This window comes from Ambystoma mexicanum, chromosome 5q (genome assembly GCF_040938575.1).
Source record: "Ambystoma mexicanum isolate Mex_15411 chromosome 5q, UKY_AmexF1_1, whole genome shotgun sequence".
Classification (NCBI taxonomy): domain Eukaryota; kingdom Metazoa; phylum Chordata; class Amphibia; order Caudata; family Ambystomatidae; genus Ambystoma; species Ambystoma mexicanum.
The window spans coordinates 122379689-122402033 of record NC_090933.1 but is presented as its reverse complement, the minus strand read 5'-3'; the positions used below and the strand labels follow the sequence as shown (position 1 = coordinate 122402033).

At 42.6% G+C, this 22345-nt stretch overlaps 1 protein-coding gene across 6 annotated transcripts in view; it reads right to left on the bottom strand.

Moving 5' to 3' along the window:
• FHOD3 (formin homology 2 domain containing 3) overlaps window positions 1-22345 on the bottom strand; it is a 1524242-nt gene that overhangs the window by 307489 nt on the left and 1194408 nt on the right. For 2 of the 6 annotated variants that reach the window (XM_069620636.1, XM_069620637.1), the window contains exon 11: window positions 11371-11469. The exons of the other annotated variants lie outside the window; for them this stretch is intronic. In XM_069620636.1, coding sequence (XP_069476737.1) covers window positions 11371-11469 — 99 coding nt within the window. The remainder of the gene's footprint in view (window positions 1-11370; window positions 11470-22345) is intronic. 6 annotated transcript variants of the gene reach the window in all.

Sequence of the window (22345 nt, the reverse complement as noted above, 5' to 3'; positions counted from 1 at the left end):
AAAAATTATTTTCCTGAAGTTGACCCTCTTTGATAAAAAAGAAAGAGGAACACAGTTTGGTTTCTTCAGTAAGGCACATGATTAAAATTTGCCTTCCCTGCAGATGGGCATTAATTGGCTGCAGGAAAGATTGCACTAAGTGGCACATCTTTCAATGTTATTAAGGATTCGCTGCATCACGCTAACAATTGGTGGCCCATCACTGATGCGCCCGCACTCATTGGGCTAAAGAATGCAAATACGATCACCCTACCTCTTGATATGTGATATTGGGGACTTAGCTGGGCAAAGTAGCATTTTCTGAATGTTTACATTTAGGCCCCAAAACAATTAAATGAATCTGTGTGTTGTATTTGGCACACCATTTACAAACTCTGCAAATTTAATTGTAATGAAGTTTGTCTGGAATTGTGTCAGAAGAAGCTGTAAAACATCTGTTGAGAAAATAGTGGGATTACAGCACATATGCCTGTTCCAAGCAACATACCCCTGGATACATGTGGGGCACTGTCAAATGTTTCATATGTTCCAAAAATGGCATATGCTCACAGTTAAGAGGACACCTTTATGATAAAGCATGGTGCAAATGTGGGGACACTGCCTGGCAGATTAAAATAAATTAAGAGGCCACATTACTTATTTAAATCCATTCAAAGGGCAGATTGGCACTCAATAAAACCCTATTAGGGTGCATGTTGTAAAATCTGGAACTTTGCCGTGCACTATTAAAAATAGTGCAGTCGGAGGAGGAGCCAAGATGACAGATAAGGCGGTCGCGCGGCCACGGAATTGTGTCTGCCAAGGTGGCCATAGGGGCTCCCTTACGACTGACAAGGCTCTCGCTCATGTCAAAGGACCCATACATTGAGACCCTCTGTCGGTGATCGAGGACTCTCGTCTTGATGACAGGGCTGGGGGAATAAGCAGGGGACTCCCTGGCGCTCACACTATCTGATTGGAGCCACTGGGTGCCATCTTCTTCTATGCCGGAGACTGCGAATAGCAGAGGCTGTCCCTGAGCAGAAGCTGGCCTCACCGGTGACTAGAGAGACAGGCATTTCAGGTGCAGAGAACCCCGAGCTTCTCTGAGACTCAGAGGTGCTGCCTAGGGGCGCTGCCAGCTCACCCGCTGCCGGCCAGAGGTAAGGAGGTGAAAGGCAGAGGGAGGAGAGCCTCAAGGAAGATCCTAGGGGCCCACTGAAGGGAGAAAGAGCTGTGAGGAGTGCACAGTGCTCAGTAAGGAGTGGTTTAAAGAAGAGTCGGCTGCCGTTGCAACCATAAGCAGTAAGGCGATGCGTCTCCCTCTTCGATGCATGCCCTGATGACGAACTGGGCAGGAGAGGCACTGAGTGGATGGTGCTGGAGCTATGTTGTGTAAGTGATAGCAGTAACCATTGCAGGTTTTAGCTGGAACCCAGCTAGTGAAACCCCCAGAGGCATGGTGGTCTGAGGATGGTTAAAGATTGGGGCCATACTCCAGACCACATTAGAAAGTGGCTATGCAATGAGGCTGCATAGAGCCACTCTCCACTATGGCAAGCACTAGAATGTCCGATTTGTTCCACTCGGAGCAGACAACGGATAGGACCTGTGGGGTTTGGTGGCACTAGCCAACGAGAACCCTGCAGCCCCGAAAGTGGGATATCTAAAAAGTGGCTAAATAGGAAGAAACAATTCCAGATGAGAAAAGCAAACAAAGCACCATGTAAACAGATAAAAGGGAGTATCAGCAAATTTGTTCAGGACCGAGGGGTACCGCCACACCCATCATATCGCTGGATCACAATCCTACCGTTGGCGAAGGCACTCGGTAGCCTTCACTAAAGAAGATCTTAAAGGATGTTTGAAAAGATAACATGCCCATGAGATATTGGGTCTCAGGGAAGGGGTTGCACGAAGTGTTGACGGGCTGAAGAAGTGCCCGCCGCATAAGCAGAAGTAGGGGTTCTGCAAAACACACTCTCGGAGTTGGGTGACAAGTGTGAGGACCTTCAAAACAGATCGAGATGGATAACCTACGGTTGAAATTCCGGCAGGAAGCGGTAGAGGGCAATAAACTAGAGGAGCTGCTACAAGAATTGTTTGTGCTACTTTTCTTGGAACAACTAACTGGATCATTGACGTTCAATAGAGCTCATATAGTCAGTCCTTTGAGACCAAACCAACATAGAGATGAACCAAGGGATATTCTGTTTAAACCACATGCATACACCTTAAAGGAAAACATTCTCCAGGCGGCTAGAACTAGAAGCTGTATGGACTTTAGAGGCTCAAAAGTCCTGTTTTTTCAAGATATCTCTAACTCTATGTTTCTAAAAAGAAGACATCTGAAGCCTATCATGGAACAACTAGCAAAGGAGGGCATACAATTTGGATGGAACAAACAACAACCGGTGATACATGACCTGGAAAAAGGGTGTGCGATCCTAAAGATAGAGGTCCCTGTTCAACAAGGTGAACATACTTGGAAGAGGCCCTCCAATCTGAAGGTGAGAGAATGGGAGAGAATGGTTGTTGAAAGGCAAGAGCGGTATGGCCCCCAGGGACGCACTTGACTTCCAGACCCATAAACATGGAATCTACTACGAGATGTATGGAGAAGTGACCAGAGTGTCCTTTTTAAAAAGTTGACTGTATGGAACGTGAAAGATTAAGATAAATTATACATGGACCACTCCCCACAAATCCCCCCCCCGATGTCACTTGAGATGAGGGCCCAGGGAGGTGGGCTGGCGATGGGAATCGCTGGGTGAAGGGCAGTCCCATTAACTCATCATTACTGGAAGGTGTTATAGGTAAGTGAAGGGATTCGAATGGGGTGGGAGGTAAGTCTAGTAAACTGGGGAGAGCAATTATTGGAAAAAGAGAAAGGTGGCGAAATTGGTTAAACAACTAAGATGATCAAGATACTTTCCCTGTACATTAGAGGCCTGAACTCCCTGAATAAAATAACCAGAATGTTCCAGCTGCTGGGTGATATGGAGATAGACGTAGCCCTTAACCAGGAAACACATATTTTGAGTAAAGATAAGGCGAACCAGACACTTCACGCAGCACTGGGTTGCATCTGGACCAACAAAAAGGCGAGGTGGCAATTCTATGTAAAAAAAAATTTGTGCTGCAATGTTCTGATGTGATGTCTGACTCAGAGGGCAGATTTCTGTTTGCTAGCTGCACGCTGGGTAGCAGCGTCCTCACTCTTGGATCGGTATATGCCCCAAATTCTGGACAGAGCAATTTTATGGTGGATCTCCAACCCAAACTTTTGAAATTTGCGAAAGTGGCCTTTTTATGGGAGCGGACATCAAAATGAACATGGATTTACTATTGATCACTCAGAGGGAGGCCAAGTACATGAGATGTAGGCCTCAGAAAGGTACAAGCGTGACTTAGGAGATTGAGGAGTCATAGATGCTAGCCGCGAAGCACACGCAGAGGCGAGAGACTATTCATATTTCTCACACGTCCACAGACCGTATAGTAGGATTGATTATATTTTCATAGCTCAAGGCTCTGAGGGAGGATATGACAGACGCACAGATAAGGGAAATCACAATTTCAGATCATGCGCCGATTATATTGCACAAGAACCTTGACAAATAGGATAAGGGGCAATGTACGTAGTCCCTTCCTTAACAGCTCCTCAGCAACCCCATAATTAAATTGCAACAAACAAAGGAGTACTTCACAGACAACCTACCGGGGGGGACATACTTCAACAACACATGGGATGCTTTTAAGGCAGTAATACGGGAGAAGCTCCTGTCCGTGGGTGCCCATTTGGTTCAACTAAAGAGAGTGGAAAGTGAGAAACTCCATGAAGAGCCTCGAAGAAAGATACAAGGAGGGAGGCTTGCCTAGGTCCCTGAGACAAATAACTATGATATGCAGCCAGATAAACACCTTAGTAACAAATCGAGAGGAGCACACGCTATTAAACCTAAAATGCACATATTATGAAAAGGTGAACAGGACTGACAACTTATTAGAGCAGGTCTTGAAATGTAGGAAGGCTTTGGCGTGGATCAGAGCCATAAGGTCCACAGAGGGTACCCTGCTACAGAGTAACGATGAGACAGCAGATTCTTTCTGCACATTGTAGGAGACACTATTCCCAGAAGACTGTGCTGACGAGGCTAGAAGCAGGGAGTATGTAAGAGGGGTAGATCCGAGGAAAATCCCGGCAGAGCAAAGAGAGCGCTTAGACAGACCCATCATGGCTGAGGAAGTTCAAATGGCTGTGTAGCTTGAAAAGCCCAATAATGCACCAGGCCCAGATGGCCTGACGGGCCAGTTCTGCATGGTCTTTACTAGAGAGCTGTTGTGGCTGATGATGGTGCTCTTTAACTCAGTCCTGGAATCGAGATAAATCACAGATACACTGAATCAGGCAGTAATAAGCATCATAGACAAGCCAGGGAAGGACCCTACTCTATGTGGGTCATATGCCCCATCGCTTTACTAAGCCTAGATGAGAGAGTATTTGTGAAAATACTTGTGCTCAACTAGAGGAAATACTTCCAGCAGTCATCCACCCTGATCAGATGGGGTTTGTCCTTCATCGGCAAAGATGGGGCCAGCCATATTACTGATGCTAGACACCAAAAAGGTCTTTGACCGGGTCAACTGAATATTTATAAGAGAAGTACTGCAGGGATCAGGATTTGGCCCCCTCTTTGTGAGATGAATCTTGCCCATCTATATGGAACCCACAGCAAGAGTCAGAGATAATGCAGTGTTGTCTGCCCCGCTGACATTAAAACGCAGCACTAGGCAGTGGTACCCTCTCTCTGCTTTGCTCTTTGCTTTGATAATGAAACCCTTTGCCACTAAGGTTGGGGATGATCTAGAGATTTAGGGGGTCAATTTTGGGAAAACCGAATATATAAAATAGCCTTATTTGCAGATGAAGTCATTATAACCATCAAAAACCCACATACCTCATTAGTGGTGCTCCAAGAGAAGTTGACCAGTTATGGGGCCTCATCGAGCTTTCGTGCTAACCTAGATAAGTCTAAGAACCTTAAATTAACAAAACCTGAGGAGGGCATAGCGAACCTGCAAGCGTCTCATCCCAGGACTCAAAATGAAGGTTGGATTAGCAGGAGCTAAAAGCAGCTCCTGGGTATTGTGACGGGCCAACTATGGTCCACCCCACAAATCTCACCTGGAACCCTGCCCATGTGGCATGGGAAAGGCAGATGCTTCCTGATCCCAAAAATGGGAATGGTGTTCTGCGGGAGGATCACATGGAGAGGGGGGAAGGTCATGCAGACTGGAATATTCCCTTATATAACTTTCCCCATAATAGGCATACTGCCAAACAAAAGAAGTACAGAATTTTAATTGTGTTGCTTGGGACTCCAAGTCCCATAATACCAGGAATACTGGGACCAAGAAGAGGGCTTAAGAGCAGTACAGGCCTGAAGGTCAGGCAATTAGACTTAACAGCCCACACCTGAGGAAGGCTGGGCGGCTTAAAAAGCACCCTCAGGTGCAGGCCTGTAGGAGCAGTCGTGGTGGAAGAAGTAATAGCAGCTGTAGCAGCAGAGGTACTTGCTGGGGCAGAAGGAGGTGGCAGCAGAAAATATGTTGCTGGCAAAATCTACAGAAGTTGGAGGAAAGAAGGGATGCTCGGATTTACCATCCACTTATTCCAGTTTCCAATTCTGAGTTGGTCCTTTTCCCTCAAAGTCTGGATTGCAGAGGTTGTGCAGCGGGAAGTGTAAAGTCTGAAAACATCCCCCAGGTGAACCTAACTGCAGAGTTTTTGTAGCAAGAAGCGTGAAGCAGACCAAGCATGGAGGATGGCGTGCTCCATGGTGTTGTGGTGAGCCGAACTCTGTGCCTGTGGGGTGGAACCGAAGGCAACTTGCAGAGAGGAGCATGCCCGGTAAAGAAAACACCTGTGGTAGAAGCCATGCAGCCTGTGACAGAGGCAGAGGAGCTGGTGAGTGTTGCTGCATGTTCTCAAGCCTTCAGGCAGTGCAGATGGGCAACTGTAACCAGTTGCATTTCACTCATGAAGGAGTGAAATTGAATAAAGCTGACTGGAGTGTGTCAGACAGTGGAGTGCAACAATGTAGCACTGGCGTATGAACGAATACGCTGTAGAAGAAAGTTTAAACCTAATACATTTATCAAACAGCTTAAACAACGTTAAGAGTGGTCGCGTGCACTTAAAAGTGACTTTAAAACAAATACCAAGCCTTGTTAAGGACCTAACAACATTATATCTTGTTACCCACGTATTAAACCTCTACAAAGTGAACAAGAAAGAATGAACAAGCATTACCTTAAACTAAGAGGTGCCCTCAGCCAAAAGGGAATAACCATAAGCATTACTACCAGAGGAAAGAGGGCTGATATCACATCTTTAAAGGTAGAGCTTGCACATGAATGACTATGTGTTTAAAAGAAGGAAACAACATTGCTTCTCTAGCATAGCTTAAAGGACATTGGTGAAATTCTTGTCTTCAAAATAACATTGTACAGAAATGTTAAAAGCTGTTTAAAGTGGAGGAAGTTGTTGAATTTAAACGCAGAAGAGTGTGTGGTACACACTTGAAGTAGTTAGGTCTGGCAAGAGAGTGGACCAGACAAAAGAGGCGGTAGAAGACTGGGAGTGGATCACCCCAGTGAACATTGATGCTGTTATATTTCATGGTGTCAGGACAAAAGCACTGTGAGAAAAGCTTTATGTTTCATGGTGCCAAGGAGGGAGCACCGTAACATTTTCTGAGGAAGCTGGAGTGCTTCATACTGCCTAGGGGGAAGCACTGTGATACTTTCTGAGTCAGTACGTTATATTTTTACATAGCATTGCAAGAGAAGCAGTACATGTTTGTTTATAGAACTTCTTGAATATATCTCCTGGAGGAGAAGGATCTTCTCTGGGTTGAGCTGTGAAGTGTTGGATGTTTAATTCAATCCAAATAGACTTTACCAGGAACTGTATTGGAACTCTGTTTTAACCTTGGATGTCTTCATTGCTAGATGATGAACATGGCTTTTACCTAAAACCTGGGGAAGGGGAATTCACTCAGGTTATGATCATTACAGTCCAAGGTGTTACACATACAAGTGTTTTACTTGCAAATGTCCATATACTTTCTTGTTTATGTTATTGTGTAAGTGTGAGGGCCAGACATTTTATGCTAGAGTGTGTTTCCTTAGTTGGTTTAGGCAGGGACATCCTGTTAGAGTAGGGCAAGATAGGGGTTGGATTTCTAGTTTTGGTTTAAAGAAATTGCATTGTTTGAAAAACCCTCTAAAATGTGTCTGCCTGACATGTCTGACCCCTCACAGTATCCAGTATTAATTAGTGACCAGAAGCGACTGCTGGGGAACGAGTAGCTTCTACGTAGCGTTCCACAAATCGAACTTCCACATAGGACCGAAGCATACAATTGTATCCATTATTAATGACTCCTTCTGCTTTAAATGTCATATAGATGTGTAGATTGACCCAAACACACAGAGGTAAATTTACATAGGTGTGTTTGTTCGACATTAGTGGGTTTGGGGTGCCAGCGGTAGCTCCTGGTAGCTGTTAGTGCCCAGCTAACCAGGCTCTTCTAGACTACAAGCAGGAACTAAATAGCTCTCAGCTCCCCTCAATTTCGAACCCTGAGTTCCTTTAAATGTTTAAATGGGCAAAAAATGGTATTAAGTATCTAGGGTTGTGTCTTTCAGCTGACATTAAAAAGCTGTACCACATTTATTACCCTGAACTGCTGGCACAAAATAAAGAAGATTTGTCTAGATGGAAATAGCTCACTATATCTTGGTTTGGAAGAATAAACACAATCAGGATGAACCTATTACCATGCCTCTTGTACCTTTTCCAAGAGCTCCTGATTACTGTCCCGAAGCAAATGCTCAAAGATCTACAGAGAGAGATCAGAATGTTTATATGGAGAGGAAAGAAAAGCAGACTGTCAAGAGCAACTCTGATGGATGGATCTAACAGAGGAGGTATCCAGGCCCCTGACTTCCAAACATACTATAATGCAGCACAGTTGAGGTTTGTAAGGGAGTGGTGTCAGGTAGACTCGCCTAAACCATGGTGGGACATTATACAGTAGTGGGCAGGATACCACTACGGAGAGCCCTCTGTTTGCCCAGACACATGATACCACCATCACTAAACACCAACGCAGTAACAAGAACGACATTGCGGTACTGGGACAGATTATGACAACCCAGACTTCACTCCGGCAATAGCAAATGGTGCCTTTTAGGGCTGGAGAGAGACTAGAGGCTGGTGCATCTCCGATCTGTTTAGGAATGTGACAATCTAAACCTTCTTGGACTGTAAATGGGACTACCATCCGGGGGAATGCGGTAGGTTCCAATATTATCAGATTAGGCATCGGACACAAAGCAACAAAATTAAGGACGCTGCGACAAGACAACACCCTTCAAAAGGCTTGCTACAGGGGACTCTAATACCAAGGAACTGATCTCCTCTACATAGATTGTTTTTTGATGGACTCCAAGACCGACAAGCAATGGGCGTAAATGAGGGTGTGGCAGAGGGATGTGAACACACCGATTACAGGGAGGGAGTGGGAAGGCATATTGTTGAGAGCGAATGAACTGCTTTGGCGGCACAGGTGAAAGAAGCAGCCTACAAGGTGATATTGAGATGGTACCTAAACCCAACTCAAATTAACAAAATGAATACAGAAATACAGTGCAACTGTTGGTGGAAATGTTGGAAAGAGGGGTCTTTCCTGCATATTTGGTGTGACAGCCCTAAGATCGAATCTTTTTAGAAAGAAAATCCGGGGTACATCTCAAGGGTGGTGGGATGGACATTTCCCTTCGACCCAGGACTGGTGCTGTTAGGTATACCTACAAGGGAGACATACCCTATGTTCACTTGCGAAGGGGAGGCGATAACATTTTGCTTCTGGTTGCGAAGATGACCATTGCCTTGAAATGGAGGTATCAGGAAGTGCCACACATAAATCTGTGGTGGGCTAAATTGTGGTCTGTTCTGGCGCTGGAGAAACTAACGACCAACTTGACGGGAAGGAGTGAGGACTTTCACCGCAAATGGGGTTTGCATACACAACATGCACCCAAAGGTTTAGGGCATTAAACCTGTCTGAGATAGCAGAACCTATTTTGAGACCTGACCTGAATGCTAACCAGGACAGGCCACATATTATAAGGGGAGGGGGAGCAGCGAGGCCAGCTCTATCAGGCTGGGGTCTGTGGATGTGCCATGGCCAAGTAGAAAAAAGGGGTACAATATGTGTTTTGTTATGCTCTTTTACAAGAAACAATGATGTTGCTATGCCGTCTTAGGGGTAGAGGGGTGGGAAATCTGTTTTCTTGTACTTGTTGGGTTAAATCAAGAGTTGTATGCAGATTAATGGTGACGATAACTGTGATTCTAAGCAATGATAAAGGTTGTAACTCAATGAAATAATGTTGAACGAAAAAAATCTTAAAACAATTAAAATATATACAATTGTGAAACTAATATTTTCCGTGTAGCCCTGGAAAACAAAGGGAGTGCCTGGGGACCGTGGCAGAGCTCACACCCAACCCAGAGACCAATGGGTTCCAGCACTGTATTACACAGCTCTCGTCGTCATTAAGACTTGACTTTTAAGAGCCCCGATCATTTGATTGGCTCAACAATTGAAGATTTTGAATTAGCAAGAATGAAAGAATTATAATAAACTGTGTATGAAACATTTATATTTTGGATTTATCAACAAAAGAAAAAGTGCAGTCTATGGGGCTGCTGGACAGTGCTTAAGTATGTGGCTGTGTGGCAGGCCATGCTTCATACTGACATTGAGCAAATATTTTACCAGCCCATCTGCAGTATTGGTCAACAAGCAACATTTTCCCTGTGCCCCCACAAGGGAGGGTGCGGCCCCTAACTGCACTGAGCCTACAGGGGGCCCAAGCGTGCCACCTCAATGGTCGAGTGAAGGGTGAGTTCCAAATATTATAAACTTCGGTTCTGGACCTACTGACAACATTTTCTGCAGTCACCCTGCAATTTATTTTGGGAACTAGTTAGGCATACTCCGGCAACATAGTGTGTGACTGCCTTTGGGAGTGGAGAGATTGCTTAAGGCTCTGCAAAGGCTTTGAGTGTTCCCTCCTCTGGCTCTGTTGCATGTCTGCCTACTTCTGTAATGAGAGCAAGCAGAGACACAACAAGAATGTCTTCCTGTGCATCAGGAATACCCCATGTATCCGAGTCCACGCGCCTGTGGCAAGGCATAAGCATAAAGGCAGAACCCACACATTGCCTACTGAAGAAAGTGTCAAGCTAGCAGGTACAGCACTTGTGTTTTTTTTTTTGCCAGAGAAAGTTTCCAATAAGGAAAAATCCGAAATTTACGAAAATAGATTTCGATATAGCAGGGTGTTTTTGTGTGCTCCAACTTCAGGATTAGTGCAGGAGAGCTGGTGTTCTGTGGGAGTTAAGCTAGCAGCATGGTGCATGAACTTTGCGTGTTTAATTACATTTCTTTGATGATTTCTAAAGGTACCATATTTCGCAACGAAGTTGCTTCAAGATATCCTTGTTCAATTTACTTTATCATTTGAAATATGCATGGGCTGTTCATTCTCAACATTTTAAAAAGTATAAAAACATTTTTCTTTGGTTGTGCCTTATTGAATAAACCAAATGTCCTTGTCCATGATCCATCACATTCTCATGGGATGCAGTTCTTTGATGGAGAACTCTCTCTCTGGAAGCTGAGGAGCATTCCAGACTCACGTGTTGCTCAATGTTCCACAATTATTTCACACATAAGACCTACATCGTCTTCTGTGCAGTTGCTGTCCAAATATCTGTGGTATGCAGATAAAGTCCTGCCAATCTTTTTCCTTTCTGTAGAAAACAAAAACTCTGTGATAACGCCTCTTTGTGGTGCAGACTATTTCAATACTATGCTTGCTACATTTAAAGCAATATCTAAACAATTCCAGTACATAAAACACGGACAGTGCGCTGCAGAAATAAAGCAAATGGTTGGACCATTTATTTTCCAGTGGGTTTCAGGGCGTGGCCATCCAAGGCAGCAGCATTGCAGCAAATTTGCTCAACTTCTTTCTCCAGTGGTACCAAAAGAGAACAGTGGTATCATATTAAATTGTGTATTAATTGTCAATCAAGGTGATCTATCTACTAATAAGGATAGGAACGTTTAGAGGAGTGTTTGTCAAAAAGGAAATCAATGTCAAGCTAATGTTTTAAGAAGAATTAGATTAGAGTTCAGTGAAATAAGGGATCAGGGGAGGGCTTGGCAAGGAAGGTGATGGACTAGTGGAGCAAAGGTAGAGTTTTCAGAGGTGAGGTCAGGGTGGGAGGACACTGAAACCTGGTACCTGGTTTCCACCTGCCCAGAGGCCTCTTCCTCCCCCTCATCCTCTGTATTGGACTCTGTGACTGGCAGGTCTTCCTCCTCTTCTTCACAATCCTCATCCCTGAAGGCAGACCAGGAGAAGAGCCACGCGATTTGGACACAGAGAAAAGCAGGAAAAAGCATGACATGAGTCACCGAGTTAGAACATGGAAGCAAACAGTGGGATTCAAAGGGATGAGGGGATATGTTACAGCGTTAGAAGGCCCACCCTCTCTTCAGCATGTCCAGGAAATATGTACCTGTACTGAAGACCAAAGAGAACCACTGCAAATTATTAGCACATACAAAACATATAGAACAGGCTTCATTTTGCTTCTGATACCTGCTCAACTTCAAATGATAGCATAATGCGTTTATGTTTCTAAAAAAAATCTCTGGGAGTAAAAATCTGTGGTATAAATGTTGTCTTGATATCCGGCGTAGGGCTTGTTCCAAATACAAAAGGCCGCTGCAATGGTACAATAAAATCCCAATTGTTGCATGGACAAAGGTACAGCAGAAATCAGGTGACCTAACCAATGACGCATGTGCAAAATAATAGCAAACTAGAATTGTGTATGTTTTCAACAGCCTCCTCACTGAGTTTCATCCTGGTACTATTAACTGCTTAAGTGTGGCACCTCAGTGATATCAAAGTGCCAGATGTACAAAGAAACCATAAATGATTTAATGAGCCATTGACCGTTTCCCTGTACCCGCGTCTATACTTACACATGCCTGGCTTAGTCTTTCAAACAAGCATTTCTTACTGGCAGGATCAACCAGCTAGTCACACCTGCTTGAGGGTAGCAACAGGAGAGCCAAGTACCTAGCTTGAGCTGATCATCGCACCCTCGGTAAGCCGCACGTCAGCATTGGAGTGTGCCCAAATGCATGCAGAGTAGGTGGAAAGGTTTGTCATGTGGGCACCGGCAATTCAACAGAGGAGGGGGGGGGCAGGAGTGGAGCCTAGAAGCAAATTGAGTGATAGTGGTTATTGCCTGCCACCACAAAAGGGGCTGTGACTATAGTGCACAAGGGTTCTCAGGTCAGCATTATCCGCACAGAGCAAAACAGATTTCTTTGGGAGTCATGCTTGGGCTAGACTATTATCAGCACAGTTTCACATTTGAAGTGGTACTTTCTTTTCGTGTTGTAAAATGCTACAGAGCAGGATGCCAAATCTACTCACCCCTGACCAAAAGTTACACCATATAAGTAAATGTGGAGGACAAGAAATGGCTGGAATAGGGATCTGAGTACTGTTCGCACAGCCTCTTGTTAACAGAATGGCAAGATTTATTATGGAACACTACTCCACTTCCATGCAACACCTACAGTGAGACATAGAAACCCCACTTTTCATCCCTTTACCTATTGTGCCAGACTACTGTGCTATACCTCACTGGAGTGCAGTTGTTTCCTGATACGAGCTGTGCCTTCGCGGGGTAAGTAAGCATTGTCTGTGGTCTCAAGACATTTTATTTTCCTTAAAGCAGTGCAGTCCTGGACATTCTTGAAGCTCCACTTTGTTCTTCCTGGAGATGTGCCAGGCATCTGCTGCTTCGCAAACCCCCACAGACAGGTTTGCCATTCTCAGTGATCAGGTTAAAGGCAGATTTATAGGGCTTGCTGCTAGGTCCCTTGGCTTAGTGCATGACACGCAGTAATGGATGGGACAGCGGAGATGCCAAATTCACTAGCGTCTCAGATGTAAAGAAGCCTGCCGATTGTGTAAGCACCTAGTATAATAACCAGGCAGTAGAAATTTGCATGGCGGGCTGCAAACATTAATTCAGGATATCTATGAAATGAGAGGAAATTGGCATGAGGTATTCCTTTGATCCCTGGTAGCTGTTTCAACCAAGCAGCAACCACTGACCGTAAAAAAAGATAGAAAAGCCATCCTGCTCATTGTGTGCAATGTGAAAGAGTGTGGAACACTCAAAATATGTTGAATTTGGATAGTGGTTTTCCCATTTTTGCCCCAACAGCAAACACCGCTTTTGTTAATACAACTATGATGGCCAAACAACCTGTTTGGTTAAATAATGTAGATGTAATCATAACATTGACCATTTCTATAGCACGCAGCCCAAGTTAAATGTAATTCCTTGAGGAGATGCATTTCCTTTCTCCTGCTTTTTTTGCTTTATCTTCTTCATAATAGTCCTACTGGACCCTTTGACGTTTGGTCAGAGGCATTTTGTTGGTTGCTAGAACCCCTGTTCAAAACTGTAGCTGGAGTTAGATGCATGCATTACAGTTGTTTAATTGGAGACAGCAAAGCACTAGAACATCTTGTCCGGAAACCACTCAATCAAGTTGAATGATCCCTCATAGAATAAATGTGTCTCACACACTACCAGCCACTGTGGGTTCCTGTACCCTCACCAAAAAATGGGTATTCACTTCAACCCAGCCCATGTGATTTTCTGTTCTCTGAGGAAAAGCATGGGTCTCACTCTAAACCCAGCTACATATTTTCTGCTCCATCATAAACAAATGTTTGTCGCTCTGAATTCAGTAACTGAGTTTCAGTTTCATTAGAAAACTATCCATCTGTCTCTCTGAACACCACCACCTGCACTCTGCTCCCTTACAGAAAAATTAGGTGTTGCTCTCTGAGATGTTATATGCACTCCTGGAAAATTCAGGTATCCCACTCTTTTTCTTGATTTTCTATTTTCTCATTAACGAGTCCCCCTCATTCTTTGCTGCTTACAAGAAATCCCTCCACTCTCTCTCCCCATCCACCATTGACTCCACCAAGCTATGTTATTACACCTCCCTCGCCTCTTCTCTGCTCTCACCTCTAGGAGCTATCCAGGACCTTCCAGTCTATTCTTGATCCCCCTAACCCATCTCCACCTCAACCTCTCTATGTGCTGATGGCTTTGCTTGCTACTTCTCTACTACAATCTCTAAAAGCTGCAACACCTGTAATGAACTCCATTATCTCCCTCATCTTCCCGTGTCCTTTCCCTTAACCTCATCTACTCCATTTTCTCTAATGTTTCTACCTACCACGCAAGCTGAACTAGAACCCACCCTCTGGTCTGTCAATCCATTCAGGACTCCTACAAATCCCTACTCATTCCAGACCTTAAATGAACTGACACTCCTTACTTGCACCTACATTTTCCCTCTCTTCAGGCTTCCCTTGTCTCTGGGATCTTCCAAGGCTGCTTCAAGGTGGCCACTATCAGACCTATCATGAAGCATCCACCCGCTGTTCACTACAATCCTGCCAACTATTGCCTTATCTCCCTTCTACCCCACAATTCCAGAATCTTAGTTCACATGGAACCAGCAGGACCCTCTATTCTGTGCACTGCCAGCACTTCAGTGCTTATCCACACCTCCAGCTTCCTTAAAACTGATCATCACTCCAATCCATCCTTTACCATCATTTGACTTGAACACCCTGCCCCCTCTGACCACTCAACTCTCTCCATGTTTCTCTCTCACTCTGGCTTCCAGGGCACTGCACATGTCTGTATTGCCTCTTAGCAGGCTTTCAACTACTTCTCTATCTTTTTGATCATCCTTTGCTGCTCCTCTACCAGCTGTGGTCTCTCCAGGGTCTGTCCTTTGTCCCCTTCTTTGAGCTCTGCTCACTTCATTCCTTTGCAAATTCTTTCCCACCTGTCGCTTCTTGTAACAGCTCTTTGCCTATGACGTACAAATCATGTCCTTTCCTGCCATCACCCCAAAGTTATCCTCGCAAGTTACTGACTTTCTACCCACAACACAGCAGTGGATAGTGCTATGCTATCTCACCCATAACTCCAAAACCGGAGTTTGCAGGAAACTGAAACTACAGTAATTCATTACCCCCTCTGGAGTGGCAGTAGGGCTCCTGACCATCCGACAGATTCACCTACCCCATATCACCTTTCACTCGTATTCCCATCCAAACTTGTACTTGCCAGGTTAGACTACTACCACATACACCTCATGGGACTTCCTCTGTACTCATTTACCCAAAATGGTACTGAACTTTGTCACCTACAGCCTCTTCAAACCTCCCTGCTTTATCCCACACACATTTGTGCACCACCACCACCTGGTTCATGTTAAGGCACAATCATTCTCTTATACTACTTCCTTCTTCTTGTCATCACATCAATCCATGACCTTGCTCCCTCCCTCCTGGATACTTCCACTCTGACAACTCACTATGCGGACTCTGATATCTTAAACCCACAAAACCACTCTGACCACCATTCTGCTGAGCAACTTTGCCCCTTCTTTCATTCTCCTTGATTCCCACAGTTAGACCTTTCTGGCCCCTAACAGCAATCTATACCCATTGTATCCAGTTTCAAGACTGTCCAGAAAAGGTGCTGCCTTTCACTTGAAGTATTGCCCGAGTTTTTCTAATAGCATGACCCACACCTGACTCCTCCTGGGTGACCCACCTCCTACATACATATACATGTAAATCTGTAACTTTCCAAACATCAGTACTGTCGCCCACTTCTGTCTCATCGATGCCCTACTCCTTACTTGGTTACTGTATCATTCATTTAATTCTACTCTAAGGCACATAGACATGGGGTTACTCTGCCAGGTACGATATCCTCATGTGCAAAGCTTCTTCATAAAGTTCTTCCCTCTTTTCAAATAAATATTCTGTACTCTCAGGAAAAAATCAAGTGTAACTCTTTTTCTTCTCAGGAAATAAACCATTCCCTATCTAGAGCCCTACTCCAATTATAATACTACTACACCCTACTCTAATTCCAATCCTATGTAAACATTTTCTAAAAGCGATGCCTTCTTTACAGTAGCCTGAACACTAGCCACACCACCACCATATGACATCAAACATCTTTGCCAGGCTGATCTTTATCTTCAAAGTGTGTGCCTTTATATCAGCATGAGGACTAACAAAATGCAACCTAATTACCTGAAACTGCATCATCGATCTGTCAGAAATTCAGATATTTGATTGCAGAAAATGTTTTTTTAAATCTGCACAACAGGAACTCCCTCATTCCAGAACAATAACTGCCTGATTGATCAATTAATTACTGAATTAGCACAATATGGTGTTCCACTAAGTATCCCATCCAGTTCTGCAAGACTAGAAAAGAAAACAATATTTTATTATTGGAAACAGTTGATTTAAAGGTATAGAAATGTGATTATTCCTACTGTATTGCAAGAGCTGAATACCTCACACTTCAGGGCAATGACTATCAAAAGTCACCACAAAAAAAATGATTTACAGATTTGATGAAGCTCATTTACTCAAGCTTCCAAAATTGAAAAATAATTTAATTGTAGCTTGAATTGAATTAAAGAGAAGGAACAAATTTATGGATCAAACTCTGGCTAGATTACTGGTGTTGTTGCCATGTAGGCTATCAGCTTCTACTAAAATACCCTTTGAAAGCAGATATTTGTTTTTCAGAATTCGCTTGCCCAACTATGAAAAGATGGAAAATGGAGAACAGTGTGAAGCTGCCCAAGAAATCTAGCTCTGTTCGCAGGGAAGCATTGAAGTTTCATAGATGCATAGGTACACTCAAAATGAACTAATATTTTTAAATTGAGATTACATTTCTTCCAGTGTTCACAAATACATTGATGGTGCTGGTAGAATCTAGGGGTCTATCCTCACCTATAATCAGTCACCCAGTGTAAGATCTACAATCCCAAAATCTCGGGAATTGGTCTACCACACTCTACTATGAGCTAACAAAGAATTCTTTATGAATTAATTCAAATATTAAACAAAATCATCAGACCAATTGCTATCCTCAAGTTTAGTTTACTTATGTTCATCACTATACATCAATATAAACCACAAATATACAATACATACCTTTTGGAAACAAAATACATTTTTTGGTTTCCAGTAATCATCTTCCGAAGAATCATATTGCTCACAAAAATGTCAATTTAAAAAATGAAATCAATACATTTACACTCTGCCAATTTCTATGAATAATCACAAATCCAAATGGTGTCTGTATTTCTACTCCAATGTGTTTCAAATAGAACACTATTCTTCTTCAAGGACGTGCCTGTCAGATTTTCTATAATTTGACAAAAAAGATCAATTTTATATTTCTTCAATTAGGAGAGAATATTAGCTTAGGCTGCCTTGATCATTACCAAACTTGTAATTGTGGTGTAAAATTCATCATTGAATTAACAATGTACCAGACGTATATTCAATTTAAGGAAGTCTCAATTCATTAAAAATAGGAAACAGAGTCCTAATGTCAAATTTTCTAACACCCACAGTATATACAGCTTTCAACCCAAACCTCAAATAGTACAAATCAGAAAACTTACTGAACTACAATGAATGTCTGTACACTGATTTGGTATAGTTCCTCCAATTAAAAAACAGGTTAGAAAGTCCTCTCGTACTTCTAAATCACCCTCATCTACTGCCTCCTTAACTTTATGGAACAACTTTATACCATACCTTATATAAAGGACACCAGCTCCTTTCAATGCAATTGATTGCCCAATACGGCAAAGCAATTTACCTGGTTCCAAATGTCACTATTAATACTTTCCCCGAAACATCTAAGATGTCGCTGCAATGATGTCATTAAGTGTTGTCAGAAACGTGTCTATCTAGATTTAACTGTGGTCTAAAATGAGCGCCATCTTCGAATGCAGTCTAACAATCCTTCAAATGATCTAATCCAGTCTGTAAATAAATACTCAGTTCTAAGCCAATAGTTATCTTTATGTAAATTATTCCAATCAATCGCCATCTATGTTAATCTAATTACTATTCCCTCAAATGATTCAATTCAAATGACATTCCACACATCTCTACTGTCCTATTCTCCAAACCATTACAATAATGTTTTCCATTATTAAAAAGATATATTTCATCTTGATCATTAAGGGGCCAATTTTGCAATGGTGTCAATTCTCACATATATTGTTCTTCACCACTTTGCATTCAAGCAACATTTCTTTTCCAGTGTTCTTAAACCATCTGGTAGATGTCTTTGACAACCTAAACAATGTTAAAATGAGTTTCATATGAAACTCATTTACAGAATACATTACCAGAAAGCATGTAGGGTCACAATCTTGGTTTAAACCTCTTGGTGACATTCAGTCCAGTTGTCTAATCCAGAACACTTCTCTCTGTAACATCTTTTGGTTTAAACTGTCATGCCGCACGCGCCACTTACCTGTTCTAGTGGTCGGGGTCCTCGGCTGCGGTGGTCTCCCTCTTTGAGACTGTACCCGCGTTGGCTACGGTGTCCCGCGGTCCGGGCTCCCGGCTCCCTGGGCGCGGCCATCTTGAATGTCCTGCGCATGCACGGAACGTCAGTATTCGACGTTTCACGCATGCGTAATGGCGGAGGCTTACGTTTCAAGCCTCGCTCTGGTCCTGGGCTATAAATAGCCTCTGCAGACCCGGAAGCAACGTGTCTCAACGCGTTTTTCTCCGTGATGCACTCCTGAGTCCTGCCTTGTCTGTGACTCTGCTCCTGCTCTGGTATCCTGCTGTGCCTAGCCCTGTGATCCCCTCCTTGCCTATTTCCTTGGGCCCCAGTCTTGCTCTGGTTCCTTGTCCTCCTGGTTCCCTGACTGTCCTTGGGCTTGGTGTTTGGGTGGTCCCTGCCAGGGTTCCCTGTGTCAGCCCCACTCTAGGTTTAGGAACGGAGTCTGGTCCTGGGGTTCTTTTCCTTTCTTTCTTGGAGGGCCTGCCTCCCCCATTCTTCCTACTGGTCTTGTGCCCTGCCGGTATCTGTGCCATTCTACAACTTGGATATACCGAAGATCCGTCCCTCGACTGGTACCGCAGTGGACTTCACCTGGCCTTCTCCGTCAGTGTTTACACTGTCCTGACGTCACGTAAATACAGAGAAGCGCTACCCGTGGCATTGGGAGCTGGTTCAGCTCAATCCTGTCATTTATTGTCAGGAGGGTGTTGGGTCGGTTTCCCGCGTTGCACTTTCATCTTGCGCTGGACAATCGACAGACTGGCAACCTCACCACCTCACTCCCCAGGAAGAAAATGTAACCAGCGGTCTTGTGACGCCTTGCATAACATAAACTACCTTCTCTCTTAGATAAGGACACTTTTTCAAGTATTACAAAACATAGTGTGCAATTGAATGGCTTTACTCCAAAAAGTGTACTGTGATTGGCGATGTGCTGTTCTTAGTTCGTATGTTGGATTTGTGTTGAAACCATTTTATCTACACTGACAATTTCATAAATAGAGTGATTCATTTATATATTTTTACCAGTCTAGATATGTTGAATAACATTACCTGTTCATATGTTGTTACAATTAATGCAATCAATGCAATTCCTATATGGGGTTGTACCCTTAAAAAGTAAATTCCTTTTAATTTCCAATGTATGTAAAGCATGTACTAAGAATTATTTTAAGGAATTACTTTTCTTGTGCGCAAACACTGGTAGTCCCTCAAAAGATTTTCTAAATACTGGGTCGACGGTCGACTTGTAGGATTTTCCAGTTTTTCCTAATACTCTCTTCTATATGTTTATTCTGTTGGGAGAAAGTGGTGACACATACTAAATTGGAAGGTTCCTTCACAACCATTTGCAACAGTAACTCTTGTCTGGTCAAATTCTCTAACTTTACAACCTCTCTTGCAAAAGATGTGTCATCATATTTCCTTAATTTGAATTTCTTCTCGAACTCCTGTTTCTTAGAGTTAAATTCATATTCTTTAGAAATAATTCTCTTGTATCTTGTGAGCTGACCACATGGTGTTCCATTGTCAGACTTTTGGGGTGAAAGCTATCGCCCCTGAGTATATTATTAGGATCTGTCGGTTTTGTGGAGATCGTTGTCTGTTATTTATGATCTTTAACATCCAAGTAAAGAATGTGAAATGTACTTATTTCATACGTGAGCTTAATACGAGGGTGAATATGATTCATTAACTCCAAAACATTATTAGTTCTTCCTTAGTGCCTTTCCAGACTCCAAAAACGTATTTGCACTAATGTCTTCTAATCGAAGTAGGAGCCATTCCATAGCCTCAATCCCATTTTGATGCAGGATTTCGGTACAGAGGATCACCACATTCATTGTGATTACTATATAATCTTTGTTCCAAGGTTCTAGTTGTTTCAACAACCATAAAAAAGTGTCCTGTATCTTTGAGGTAAGACAGACCTTGTTGGTTCAAAGTTTGCACTATAATATCCATGTATTTAGAAAGAGTTTCCAGTAAACTCACTGTCACTGCAACATTTGGCCTCCCTGGGGGATTTTCCAAGGTTTTAAGATTTTGAGGCAAAATGCAAAATATAAAATACTGGAATTAATGGACAGTCCTTTGTCAAAGACAATTTTGTCTTTTCAGTGATCAATTCATTTCTGACAACCCCATCTAGTGTGTTTTTAATCAATATTCGTATTGGAGCAGTAGGATCACAATCAATTTCCAGATATGTGCTGCTATCACTCAATTGTCTCATTATCTATGTCTTGTAATCTCTTTCATTAAGAATTACTACGGCTCTCCCGTTATCGGTTGGTTTAAACATGATCTTTTGATTTTGGCTTAAATAAACAACTTCTTTCCTTTCTGCTTTAGACAAATCGTCCTTCAATTTAGTATTGAAATTTATTTTCTTCATGTTGTTTAATGTAGTTTTATGAAAACAGTCCAAAGTATGGTTAAATATTTCCGATTAAAGAGACTCTTAGGACTACATTCCTTATATTCTAGCTCCTCTTGTTGATCCTCAACATTATCTTCTATCCTCGAAATCAAAACGTTCAACTTAATTTTCAGAAATAAGTTATATAAATCAATCTCTTCTTGAAGAAGTACTGTTGTGTTCTGGTACAAAAGACAGACCTTTTTTGTAAGAGTGTATGTTGTGTCTTAGTTAGAGGTTAATCAGATAAATGAATCACTAACATTTCTTTGGTTTGATGGGATATCTTTTTTTTACCTCTCCTCATCGACTAGTTGGTTCTAAAAAATAAACATGTCTACCTGTCCCACTTCTAAAGGGTAGGTCTTCTCCCGTTGTACTACCGTCAGCTGACATTCCAACTAACTCTATTCCCCCTTCTTCTAGCTGGTCATTCTCATCAGGTTCTATACTCAATATTTCCCTCTGAGTTCTTTGGAGTGAGGGAATTTCTTTTATAGGATTGCTTGAATTCTTTTGGACTATTATTATAGTATTGTAGGGCATTTAAGCCCTTACTTATTTTAGATTCTCTTGATATAAATATCTAAAAAACAAATTGATTAATGATTTTATTGAAAAGCAGAGTGTCAAAACGTAGCTCACAAGAGCTCACAGATTTGGCTACTGGCCGCATGCCTCTTGTTGCATATGTCAGATCATCTCTATTGAACAGTTGCCGTGTATATCTTTCATATAATCAGTCTCTTAAACTATGGTTAGGTGTTCTTCTTGTATATATGTAACAGAGTATTTAAAAATACAGATGGCATATGTTTCAAGTAATATGTTGGTCTACAGGTTCTAGTTGGAAGCATGTATGACGAATACAAATGTTTCACTCAAGAAAAGCTTCTTCTAGTCCACCCAGAGAGCAACAATTTGATATAGTGTGTATTTTCACTATGCTATATTGCTATGATCGCTGCATGCCTGCACAGTTTTTTTTTAACATGTGCTTTTTTTGATGAAAAGAAAAATGGAACACCTTTGCTTTCTCACACGTTGAATACTTATATCAGGTCACTAATAGTCTTCCTTTGTCTGACACCCACTTAACACCTTATAACTTGCAATGGCCCTTGCTCTGTATAGTCTTCCTCCCTGGGCTAGCAGTATAGTGAATGCTCTTTCATGTAATTACATTTTTACAAGGATTATAACCTTATGTTGCTGCTGATATGGTCTTGTTTTTTCACTCTCTTTTTATGAAATAACCTTCTAGAAAAATGTTCTTATATGTGAAGAGCGTTTTAGAGCTAACAGACCACAAAAGGGTG